The sequence below is a fragment of the Bos mutus genome, chromosome 19 (genome assembly GCF_027580195.1).
Source record: "Bos mutus isolate GX-2022 chromosome 19, NWIPB_WYAK_1.1, whole genome shotgun sequence".
NCBI lineage: Eukaryota > Metazoa > Chordata > Mammalia > Artiodactyla > Bovidae > Bos > Bos mutus.
In genome coordinates, this window is record NC_091635.1 from 202,413 (window position 1) to 215,719 (window position 13,307).

At 40.9% G+C, this 13,307-nt stretch overlaps 1 protein-coding gene across 8 annotated transcripts in view; it reads left to right on the plus strand.

Moving 5' to 3' along the window:
• The window catches only part of HELZ (helicase with zinc finger), a 146,310-nt gene that overhangs the window by 75,998 nt on the left and 57,005 nt on the right, over positions 1-13,307 (plus strand). For all 8 annotated transcript variants that reach the window (XM_070388910.1, XM_070388908.1, XM_070388907.1 and 5 more), the window contains 4 exons: positions 4,545-4,723; positions 7,874-7,992; positions 9,129-9,274; positions 10,656-10,803. In XM_070388910.1, the coding sequence (XP_070245011.1) occupies positions 4,545-4,723; positions 7,874-7,992; positions 9,129-9,274; positions 10,656-10,803 (592 nt within the window). The remainder of the gene's footprint in view (positions 1-4,544; positions 4,724-7,873; positions 7,993-9,128; positions 9,275-10,655; positions 10,804-13,307) is intronic.

Here is a 13,307-nt window from a genome sequence, read left to right on the forward strand (position 1 = left end):
TTTTTTTTTTTTAAATTTTATTTTTAAACTTTACATAATTGTATTAGTTTTGCCAAATATCAAAATGAATCCATCACAGGTATACATGTGCTCCCCATCCTGAACCCTCCTCCCTCCTCCCTCCCCATACCATCCCTCTGGGTCATCCCAGTGCACTAGCCCCAAGCATCCAATATTGTGCATTGAACCTGGACTGGCATCTCGTTTCATACATGATATTTTACATGTTTCAATGCCATTCTCCCAAATCTTCCCACCCTCTCCCTCTCCCACAGAGTCCATAAGACTGTTCCATACATCAGTGTCTCTTTTGCTGTCTCGTACACAGGGTTATTGTTATCATCTTTCTAAATTCCATATATATGCGTTAGTATACTGTATTGGTGTTTTTCCTTCTGGCTTACTTCACTCTGTATAATAGGCTCCAGTTTCATCCACCTCATTAGAACTGATTCAAATGAATTCTTTTTAATGGCTGAGTAATACTCCATTGTGTATATGTACCACAGCTTTCTTATCCATTCATCTGCTGATGGACATCTAGGTTGCTTCCATGTCCTGGCTATTATAAACAGTGCTGCGATGAACATTGGGGTACACGTGTCTCTTTCCTTTCTGGTTTCCTCAGTGTGTATGCCCAGCAGTGGGATTGCTGGATCATAAGGCAGTTCTATTTCCAGTTTTTAAAGGAATCTCCACACTGTTCTCCATAGTGACTTTTCACTTTCATGCATTGGAGAAGGAAATGGCAACCCACTCCAGTGTTCTTGCCTGGAGAATCCCAGGGACGGGGGAGCCTGGTGGGCTGCAGTCCATGGGGTCACACAGAGTCAGACACGACTTAAGCGACTTAGCAGCAGCAGCAGCAGGACCTTAAATTATTTAGGAATGGAGGTTTTAGAATCTACTTTAATGACATTTAGTTTCAGTGTTTACTTGCTACTTTGTTAGAAGATTTTAAAATGGAATAGAAAGGAAAACATAGCTTGTTTCTATATATGGTTCTGAAGATCAGTATCTGATTCTGGCCGAGTTCTTACCTATTACATAAAGGCTATCTGTGGAGAAAGGGTAGTGTTTCCTGGACAGATATAAAGTATTATTTTATAAAGATTTTTAAATAAATAGATCAGATCTTTCTGATTCTATAGTATCTTAAGTAATAATATTTTGGGGGTATTCATTACATATGTATAGAATACATAAATAAGATTTCAGTGAATTGAAATAATATATTACCAGTCTTTTGTTTTAAATTTCATTATACTTCTTGTGGGATGTGCAGACAGTTTGTTTCTAAAAATATGTAAATTACTTAGTTGGTATCACTTTTACATTTTATACTATGAACTTGGGAGTGTCAGTTCTCCAGTTTTGAAAAATGTTGCTGCTGCTGCTAAGTCATGTCAGTTGTGTCCGACTCTGTGCAACCCCATAGACGGTAGCCCAGCAGTCTCCTCCGTCCCTGGGATTCTCCAGGCAAGAACACTGGAGTGGGTGAAAAATGTTGTTGGGTGTGTTTTAAATGATCTTCTAGATGGTGTCTGCCTTAGATGTTTCACAAAATGAAAGTACTGAGAAAAGATTTAAGTCTTTTTAAAGTTAGCCCTAGACTAACTTGTATTTTTCAGGAAAGAGGGCTGATGATCAAACTTTGTATTCTCACCAGCTTCAGCTTTGAGGACACTTTCTGGGGTAACTACAGAAAGTCAGTGTTGAGGCTCAGAGCTTCTATTTTTGTTCTGTCTTTGAGGAAGAAGCAGTGCCTGGAGTTAGATCGGATAAATAATTTGAAAACTACTTTTTCAATTTTATAATGAAGTGTTCATTTAAGAAGATATAGAAAAACATAAAGAAGAAAATAAAGATTATCTGTAATCTTACCAGTCAGAGATAAATACTAACATTTTTGAGTTTAATTTCTGGTAATTTATATGCTTAAATACACACACTGAAGTTAATATTAATGGAGTTATAATTTGTAAGTGTTTTTATTCAGATAATTTGTAAAATTAGGTTTTTCATATATTTAAAAATAAATTCTGACTCGCTGATCTTAAATATTTTTTATTAAAGCCTAAAACATGTTTAAGATTTTTACATCTTTTAGGAATGATATTGGTTACTTTCACAGTCCTTCCTATCATAGTAATGTTTTTAAAATACATTACTTTACTTTCCTCTATTATAATTATAAATTAGGGACATTTATTAAATCCTTTTTTCTTTTTTGCTTTGCTTAAAAAAAAAGGACAACCAGTTTTAATTGTTTCAAGGAGGGTTAGAACACATTTTAGAAGATCATGAGATTAGTGTTCGTACATATTACATTTGAACTGCCTTTGAAACATTCTAGAAGAGACAGCTGTCAAATAGTTAGATATGCATCCTGGAGCTGAGGTGAGGTCATGGCTGAAGAGAGGAGTCATCAGGGTGGTCATTGGTAGTAATTGAAGGCTTGGGCCTGGGATGATAGGGAGAGCGCTAAAGACTCAGCCTTGAGAAACCCCAGCAGGGGGAGCAGGAGGAAGGAGAGCAGGGGAGGCTGAGTCCTGGCAGCCGGGAGAAGAGGGCATTTCAGGAAGGATGCAGCCAGAGAGTGAGGTGCCACTGCAAGTGACTTGATGGGCCCGGAAAATGCCCGCACAATTTACTGCCATGGCAGTGTACGTTCCCTGACCGGACCCCACCATCTCCTGAGTTCTCTCCTGCTTCATTGACTGCTGTTTCCCAGTCTCCCCCCTGCGCCTCTCCGTTGCCCGGTCTCCCCCCTGTGCCTCTCCATTGCCTGGTCTCCCCCCTGCGCCTCTCCGTTGCCCGGTCTCCCCCCTGCGCCTCTCCATTGCCCGGTCTCCCCCCTGCGCCTCTCTGTTGCCTGGTCTCCCCCCTGCGCCTCTCCGTTGCCCGGTTTCCCCTCTGTGCCTCTCCGTTGCCCAGTCTCCCCGCTGCGCCTCTCCATTGCCCAGTCTCCCCTCTGCGCCTCTCCGTTGCCTGGTCTCCCCCCTGCGCCTCTCCTTGCCCAGTCTCTGCTTGTCAAGATGGTCCCTTGACCATTCTTCCAGCTAGTTTCCTTTCTAACTACTCTGTTCTCCAGGCGAGCTCTTCTAGTCTTCAGGTTTAACTCTATTGTATTTTCTCATCTAGGGCATTCTCCACCCTTACAAGTGCCTTTGCTTACTGGATATCTCTACTTGGGTGTCTGCTACTAAATATATTCAAGACTGAATTCTCAGTTCCCACCCCAGACTTGTTCTTCCGTTTCATCACCACTGCCATGCATCTAGTTTCAAAGCCATGGAATCACCTTTCTCTTAAATGCCACATCTGGTATATCAGTAATCCTGTTAGTGCTCCTCTCAGAGTGTACAGTGCATCTGACCACTTTCACGTCTCTGTTGTTACCACCCTGCTTCACACATTTGGTTTCTCTTATCCAGGTCCTTAGCGTAGCCTCCTAACGGGCCTCCCTGCTGTGGTCCCTGCCCCTGCCTCTCGTAGTCTGTGGTGTGGTGGAGCCGCTCGTGCTGGTTTGTGAGAGCCAGTCATGTGCATGTCTGCCCAGGTTCATGTTCAGTAACATCATGTTGGTAGCTTGAAATGGGCCCTGATAGCGAGGTTTATAGCACAGATCAGGCCGTGCCCCCTGCGCCTGAGAGCTGACTGTGCAGCGTTTACCGGCACCCCGCTGTCCAGCCGTCTTCCCTGCCTCCGGAACGGTGTATTCTGTCTACAGAAACAGAGCAGTCCTTTAACAACATAAGTCATGTCACATGACATGTGCCTTGTTACAACTCTCCTATGGCTTTCAGTTAAAATCACAGTAAACCCAAAGTCTTTATGAAAGCTTGCAAGCCATGTGATTTGCCTCTGTACTGGGCTGTAGTGGATAGGTACCCAGTGGATCTTTGTGATGGTGTGAGTTAAGAGACGGGAGGAAGGTGGATGAGATGTTTCTATACCATCTTAGTAATCTGTTGCATGAGTCCTATTTATATTTTTGTTTTGCAATTAATAGAAGAGATGCTTTTAAGATTTTCTGGTTGTCCAGAATTTAAATTTATTTTTAAATCTCCAGAACGTTAGATAAAGATCTGCTTAAATATAGGTGTAAGACTGTATTCTAAAGTGAAAATGCAAGTAACTTTTGAAATCTCTTGTAAGTATGCAATTCATTGTTTTTTATTAGCATAGATAATTAAAATGTTATTTTTGTAAGATATTCCAGGGAAAAAAGTAATTGGAAATGTTTTCAATTAAAAAGAAAACCAATGCTTATGAAACCCTTTGTGTCATTCTGTTGTAAAATTAATCTGAACGCTTAAAATCATTTGATATTTTTCCTATCATAGTGTATGTACTTTCTGCTTCATTCTGGGGGAAGTCACCATTGTATGTTAAATTCTAATCCAGTAGACTGATAACAGTTATCAGATTTATTTGTTAAATTCCAGGTGTTGTCTTAAAATGATACTCTCAGTATTTTGATAATCAGATACAGTAAGATGTAGATAAGTATAAACAGGACATGTTATCTTCTTTTATAGGGTATATTTCAGAAACCGCTGGGTGAAGACTGTCCACCCAGTTGTGCATCAGTACTGTTTGATCTCAAGCGCACATTCCACCTTTCAGATGCCACAGAAAGAAGATATTCTGAAACACCGAGTGGTGGTTGTTACATTGAACACTTCCCAGTACCTCTGTCAGCTGGACCTCGAACCTGGTATGCTGACTCCAGACCCAGAAAGAGTGACTGCACAGGGCTTCTGCGTTCAGTTTAGACCAGGCATTGGCGTGTGGGCCATATCTGGCCTACTGTCTTAGTGAATAAAGTTTTATCGGATGGAACACAGTCGTGCCCACTCACTCCCTATATTTTCTTCGGACGCCTCTGTGCTTCAGCAGCGGAGCTGAATAGTCGCGACAGATGCACGGCTGGGGCCTGAGACGTCACTGTTGGCCTTCACACAGAAAGCATTACCCATCCCTGCTTCAGACATTTCAGTGGCTGTTACTTTGTCTTGTTCTCTGATTGATCAGATGGTATTTAATATTGATCACGTGAGAAATTCAAAGTTGGACAGCTTTTTTTTTTACAGTTTTCTCAAGTATATAATTTTAAAATACTTGTGCATTAATACAGTGTAGAGACAACAATTAGGATAGTTTTTTTGACATACTATTAAGATTATTATATTTAATTATAGGAACTATGTAAAATCAAATATAGAAAGTACAGATATAAGGTAACAAAAAGTTCTGATAAATATGGCAAAGCTTAACCATCAGAATGTGTGTCACTTTAAGATAGTTGCTTTGGAAGGACATTCATTTCTTGTTCTAATATTACAGTTGTCGACATTGCTCAACCCGTTTTTGCTCTCTCCTTTTGGAATTGCTTTCAGAGCCAGTACCAAGTTCTTTTCCATTTCTGAAAGGTAGAGACAGTTCCCTTCCCCTTGTATTCCTGGCACCTGGCCCAGGGCATAGGCACCTGGAGGCCCTTGATAAACCTCTGTTTATCTTAAAAAATGAACAATGGCCAAACTTTCTCTTTTGAAGGTAGATTTAATTTTAGAAAAGCTTCAAAATCTTTTGGAGACATGTCTGGTAAATAAGGTAGGTTATCAAACTGAGCAATACCATTAGGGGTATAAAAAAAGAGAGAGACGTGCCTCTCATGTAATGAGACTTATTTTTCTTGTGCACGCAGCTCATAGCTGGCTGGTGAGGGCAGTTACAAAAGCAGAGTTTCAAAAATGTTTTGAACAGTGGCTGCATCCATTGGAATGAGTTATATTTCCTCTCAACTGACTTCTTTGATGGAACAACACTTATTTGCAATGTAAATTTTGGTATGTTTATTTAACAATCAGTCTCATTACTTTATGATTATACTCTGCATATTTGCCACGTAAATTAAATACCCAAACCTCCTAAACAGTATAGTTTTGTGAAGAGTAAAGAATGGCTTTGAAGAGCAAGAGTGTAGTACATTTATTGGAAGTCAGCTACCTGATTTGTTTTTGGCATTGTTTATACTTTAATTCTCATGTCAACTCATGGAGGGTTATTTTAGACGCTAGACAACCAAGGCCCAGGCTAAATCAGTTTGACTAATTTAAGTTTATTTTACTAGCTTAAGCTGTAGTATAACAATTTCAGGATTTATTCAATTCCTGATTTAAGCCTAACTATATTTAATTAAAAAGTTATCTAACAGAAACAGTAGATTTTTTTCACTAGTTTCAGTTTTTCCAATTCGATCCTGTAGTTACATAGACATCTTTTAATTATTCTTATAGAACAGAAAGCACAAGTTCTCCTAAACAGGGAGAAAATCGCATGTGTCCACATCATGCTTGGGCCACTGTCATTAAACAGACAACAGTTACTGATACTTGTATTGTCAGCACAGCCATTTATTTGAATAGACCACGATGAAGGTAGTGGTGGTGGTGATTCCTGTCCGTCAGTAAGATTTAGAAAGTTTCCAACCTAGAAACAAGTTGCATAGAAAGCTGTATAAACAGACTGTTGGGAACTCATTGCTATTCAGAGAAATAGAGGTTAGGTTCTTGGGCCAACTCACAGGAGGCTAAATAACCTAGAGAGTTTATAGCAAGCCGTTCTGTTGAGAAAGCGTTTGTGTTCTCTGCTGTGGAGTGAAAGCAGGGCCCCCAGCTCGGAGCTGGCGGCGGGAGCAGCGTTTACTCCTGCACGTCGAGACAGCAGGGAGATTCCCACTCTGCTCCCCCTCAGGAAAGGGCACAGGTTCCTCACCCTGTCCACAGATTCCTGTGTGCAGTGTGAGCGACAGCAGTGAGCCAGGCCTGGGATGTTTGCATCTGGGGAATATTTGATAATGTACATTTTTGATGCTTGTTGTATCATTTTTTTTCAGACTGGTGATTTATTTTTTTTCCAACCAGGATAGGTTCTTAGACTAAAAAATTATATATAATCTGTCTGTACACACACACACGCACATACACACAGACGCACATACACACACACACACAGACACACACACACAAAATAAACCTAAATAATCAAAATAGTGAATTTGCTGATAGATAACCTTTGTTTTTGGTCAAAGATGGATTATAACTTTCTCTTTTATATTAGATTTTGGGTATGATATTCTTTATCGTATATCTAATACGTATGTTTAAGCTAAAGTTACTCATGAACTACCATTGTTTTATTTTTGGTGTTTTAGCAAATAAACAGTGAAAGGACTTGGGCCTGTCACTGTCTCATTGCTAGCTTTTCTTTGTGGTGAGAGCTGCTATCTTGTGGAGAAGGCAGTGGCACCCCACTCCAGTACTCTTGCCTGGAAAATCCCATGGACGGAGGAGCCTGGTAGGCTGCAGTCCATGGGGTCGCAAAGAGTCAGACAGGACTGAGCGACTTCACTTTCACTTTTCACTTTCATGCATTGGAGAAGGAAATGGCAACCCACTTCAGTATTCTTGCCTGGAGAATCCCAGGGACAGGGGAGCCTAGTGGGCTGCCGTCTATGGGGTTGCACAGAGTCGGACACGACTGAAGCGACTTAGCATCAGCAGCAGCTGCTATCTTGAACTCTAAAGACTCTTTCACATGCAGTGATGGAACTTGTTAGTCTGGAGGCCAGGAGGTCCAGGTGCCATTTATTGTCTATTATTGAGTAAAATAGTTATTCTTTTCAACTTCTGTTTTCTAAATAATGACTGAAATGTACGTACAGGCTTCTAAATCTAGGATTGGCATTAAAGCACTCAGAACTCTTAAATTAGGCCTCTGAATTCTTTCCTTAGCAGAGAAAACAGGACTTCCTCCCTTTATCGCTGCTGTAATGGCTGTCCTGTGTTTGCCCTGTGCCTTGTAGGGTTTTTTACTCACATCTTGTTAGACGAGGCTGCCCAGGCCATGGAGTGTGAAACCATCATGCCTCTGGCACTAGCGACTAGACACACGCGGGTTGTCCTGGCTGGCGACCACATGCAGGTAGGTCCCTCCAAGGCAGTGCATCAGAAGGAGTTTGTGTTAGGTTTTGATGTTTCATATCTTGTTTGTTTTCTAAAGCATCCTATGAAATTGTGCCATGCGTTTCAGTTCAAGTACTTTAAATGTTTCTGTACTAATAGTGAAAAATGTTGGTATTTCTGAAGGAAAATTGCTACCCTACCACTTTATTTCCTTTGGATAGAGAGTAGAATGAATAAAGTTATCAGTGTTACCATTTTCATGTTTGTTAATTTGAATTTCAGGTCTCTACAGTAGGAATATTTGATTCTTTTCTTTACTGAATAAATTTAAATCATGCTCCCTATGATTCCCCAGTTCCTGTCCCCAACGTTTGTTTTCCTGAAGCCTTAAATTTTTCATTACATGGGAAATTAAAATAAAAAATGAGTCAAAATCTCAAGGAACTTTTCTGATCTTATTAATACCTATATATGAAAGAGAATTACAGTTTTTCTAATAAAATATCAGTTTTACAAAGATGCAAATTAAGGTTCTTTCTCTTTTGTCACAGCTGATTGATCGAACGCATAGAGTATTGTAGTTGTCCAGACCTTTAGGAAAGAATTGAATGTAGAGGAACAAATTCTGTTTATTGCTTTGCCAGAAGTAGTTTAGTTTTTGTTCTTAGCGTCTAAGTTATAGTCGAGAATGGTTCGTTACACTTTACAAGATAAGTATGGCTTTCTGCTAATTATTAAAAAGAAGTTTTTTAGTCATAGGCTGTATATGTTGCCAGCTTACCATTTGAAATAGTTGATTAATTTTAGTGAAACAGTCGTTTGACTCCACCAGTGATACAATGGGTCACATTCCTAAAATTACTAAGGTAGTAGCTATTTATTATTAAGTCTGAGAAGTCCTTTATTAACCTGGATACAGAAACTCAAGGTTAGTGTTGACATACTGGAAGGAAAAGTTGGAAAACTTAGCCTCATTATTTATAGTAGTAAAGTTTTTCCTAGAATATATGTTTGACTCTGCTTATTGCAACATTCAGCATGCTGAGATTTAGTATATCAGAAGTTCCAGCGTGGTGGATTTTTTTATAAGTATGTTAATAAGAATACTATTTGTCTGTTTAGTTAAATTTTCTCCCATGTGTTTATCTGTTACAGCTCAGTCCTTTTGTTTACAGCGAGTTTGCCAGGGAGAGGAACCTTCACGTGTCGTTACTTGATCGGCTCTATGAGCACTACCCTGCCGAGTTTCCCTGTAGGATCCTCCTGTGCGAGAACTACCGTTCCCACGAAGCTATCATCAAGTAGGTGTGAGCTGCTGGCTCTGGCGCGCTGTCTGTGGCCTGGTGGGAGGTGACTGAGCACAGCGCTGTCCCAGGGACAGGTTATTCCCAGCAGAGCTACATGGCATCCCTAGTGTTGCAAATTATTTTTAATTTTATGTCCGTAAAAGTTACACCATAAGAGTTCGCTTGGAGAAGGCAATGGCAACCCACCCCAGTACTCTTGCCTGGAAAATCCCATGGACAGGGGAGCCTGGTGGACTGTAGTCCATGGGGTCGCACAGAGTCAGACATGACTAAAGCAACTTAGCAGCAGCAGCAGTAAGAGTTGGCTGTAATTTTCTATAGCAGGGCTGTTCTGGAGGCAAATCTTCAGTTTCTGCTAGCTATAACACCTTTTTCTGTGAGTGAATACATAATGTGTATGTAAAACTACATGATAGAATAAGCAAACGCATTGACAGACTGCACAATGGTTTATGAATATGTGTCTGGTTGTGTTACGCGAGGAATCTGTTTTGAAGAAAGGAAGGATGGGAGGGAGGAAGGAAGGAAGGAAAGCCATGAAATTAGTAACAAAAGTTTTAAAAGGTTTCTGTTAAGTAGAGCGTGCATCGTTGAAAGTGAAAGTATCTTGAGCAGTAGCTCACTGAATAGCCACAGGCCAGAGTACCCTCCAGTCTCATCCAGACGAACCCCTATCACCACCAAAACTTAAGACTTTTTCAAATTTAGTGTAATTTAATAATATTGATTATGGCGGTCGTGGGAAAATCATTTTTAGGTTTCTGTGAAAGCAACAGGAGGGAGAAAAATAAATTTAGATTTAACTATGGCTTTTATCTTTATCTCAACACGTGACTCGTTTATTGTTGCCGGTCGTTGGCTGCAGTCAGTGATGGATCGAGTACTAGGCAGCGCCTCCCTCAGTGAAGAGCATTCATTTTACTGTTGAAGGTGGAATGACCCTCAGCTGTGTGTGTTGTTTCAGCATCTATAGATCTTTGTTTGCAAAAGTATATGAGCCACATAAATAAAAATACGCGTTTAAAATAATTTTAGTGTAGAGAACCATAACAGCTAGCAAATTTCCTTATGGAGCAACATTCTCATTTAGAATTGAACTGTCATTATTTCTTCTTTTCTTTCTGTATCTGGCTTCATGCCTTCCCCAGGTCAGTTCATATAGTGGTGGTATACCAGGAGCCTACAGTGTTTGTATTGCTGTGGTTAATTTTGGAGGAAATCGTAGCATCATGGATATTAGATGTTTGGATTAAAATTAACCATGGGCATACAGCAACATTAGATTTGACTGATAAATTTTGTTTCTTATGGGTAAAATTAATTTTGGAGCTCAGTTGCTTTTTACTTATTTATTTATTTTGGTCTTTTTCTGCAGTTACACCTCTGAGCTCTTCTATGAGGGCAAGCTGATGGCCAGTGGAAAGCAACCAGCACACAAGGAGTTCTATCCACTAACCTTCTTTACAGCACGAGGGGAAGACGTACAGGAGAAAAATAGCACAGCTTTTTATAATAATGCAGAGGTACCTTAGTTCTTGCAAATTGCCAACATTTTTGCAGTCAGCAAGTCTGGTCTTATTAAGCATTTATTTAAAATTTGGGTTGATATTTTATCATGTGTTGACTTGATTTACATAAAAACGGTATGAAGGTTTATTCTTTTTTGTGTAACATTGATTTGTTAAGATAAATCTCCTGTGGGAAACAAAAATTTTGGTTTACATTCTGTCTTATGCCGAAGTACAGAGCTTAATTTAAAAGTCGGTGTTTTCATATAGGTTATTATTGTTAGCCATCTAAAAAGGACTATGATCACATTTTATAGTGCACGCTTGAATCAGGTATCAACTTTAAACGTGTAAGACTTGACAAGAGTCCTGTGCTCCAAGAGGTCACACGGATGACGACGTCGCCAACCCATTATGTGCTACAACTTATACGGTTCTCTTACAGTTCTGACTTTTTAAGTTTAGAGAAAATGTGGATAGTATAAGGGGTCAGATCAGGCAGCAGACAAAAACCCTGGTGTCTTCAGGGTCTCAGACCAGAGACCCTGAGGTTTGTTTCTGGCTGTCACATGGGAGTGGAGTTCTGGACTTCAGGAAGCCTAGGGGAGGCAGTGTGCGTGGTTGGTCACTAGGGGAATGATTCTTGATCTGTGATGTCTATCTCTATCTCCTCCCTTGAGTCCCATGCTTTACTCATTTTATTTATAGAGAAATGGCTTTTATTATGTAATAATAATTCATCTTTCCCTTTTAAAATTGATCAGAGGCCTGGAGTTAGAAGTCAGTACAAGAAAATTGACAGCACCCATTTGGTAAAATCCTAGCCAGAAGCAAAGCAACTTGGCATTTTAATTAGTCTGTGCCAGTTAATTTTAGGAAAAGGTAAACTTTTCTTTACGTTTGAAATATTGACAGATAGCTCTAAAGATTTCCTTTATTACTTTTGCACTCAGGTTGGAAAATGCTGGCTGGAAAGTCAGTTAAAATGAGAAAGGAGAATAAATACACTGTTTTACCATCTTTTATAATTAACCATGTAATTGAGTTTAGCAGTATGCTTTGTTTGTGTTGATTGGAATTACTGTCTAGAGTCACTTGCTTTCAGCCTGAAGAATTTTAGTGTTTCTTTTAGGGCACGTCTGCTAGTAAGGAAATCTTTCAGTTTTTGTTTTTCTGGGAATGTCTTTATTTTGCCTTCATTTTTGGAAAGTAGTTTTGCTGGATATTAGATTATAGTTTGAGTTCTTTCAGCACACTGAAATATGCTTTCCTACTGCTTTATTGCCATCATTGTTTCTGATGAGAAGTCATCTGTTAATCTTGTTGGTGTTCTTTGTAGATGATGAGTTTTTTTGTTGCTGCTGTTTTCAAGGACTTGCTTTTGTCTGTGACTCCCACCATGTTGACCATGGTATGTCTGGTTGTGGATCCCTTTGCATTTATCTTACTTGAAGTTCATTGAACTTGATGTGTTGATTATAGTTTTTCATCAAATTTGGAAAAATTTTAGCCATTATTTCTTTGAATTTTTTTTCTGCTCTTTTCTATCTCTTCTGGGTCTCCCAGTATGTTGGTGAACTTAATGGTGTTCCATGTTTCTCTGAGGCTTTGTCTTTTTTTCCATCCCCGCTCTGTCTTCAAATCACACGATCTCTATCTGAATGTTTTTGTTTGCTAGTCTGTTTTTCTACCAGCTCAGATCTATTGTTGGCACCCTCTGGTGCACTCTTCGTCTCCATTATTTCACTTCTCATCTCCCCGAGGCATCAGGCGCTCTGCAGTGCGGTCCAGCTGAAGCTGGGCCCTCGGTAGGACAGAGGGCACTGCCTTGTGAGGTTCGCTCTGATCTCCAGGGCAGAACTCGCACAGTTGCTGCAGGAAGGTGTGGACTTGCTCTTCGGCCATCTCACTGCGTTGTCCTGCAGAAGGAGCTCTGAGTGTCACGTGTGTAGAATCTGTGCTGCCGTCCAGGAGCTGCTGTCCCGGAGAGTGGGCCCTCTGCAGCCCAGAGCTGGGAGGCAAGGTCTGCTGTTGTCTGTTGGCTGCTGAGTCTACAGAGTGGGTCTTCTGTCCTCGGAAGCTGCAGGAGGTGGCAGCTGCCACCTGGCTGCTGGGCTCACCCGATCAGCTCTCCTGTGACATGTCCTGTCTGAGCAGAGAAGGCCACCAGCCTCGCCCACCATCCACTCAGGTCCTCGCTGCAGACCAGGGCTCGGGAAGGGGAGGAGAAGGAGGTGCTGCCCAAGTGCTGCTAATTGTTCACAGGCCTTCTGCTGCACGTTGCTGGGAAAAGGAGATCTCTGATGTTCAACTGCTGCCCAAGCCGCCTGGAGTAGCTCTTTCAGCCCAGGGAGCACGAGCAGATGGGGCTGCCCCTCGGCCGCTGACGTGGTCCTTGAGACTCTGCTGTGGAGAGTGGGTGCAGTCCCGGGCCTGAGTGCCTAGCCTTCCACTCCGCACTCTGACTTCCTGTAGGTTTTGTTGAAACAGTGCTTCTCAGTTTCTTGTGAACTCTTTGA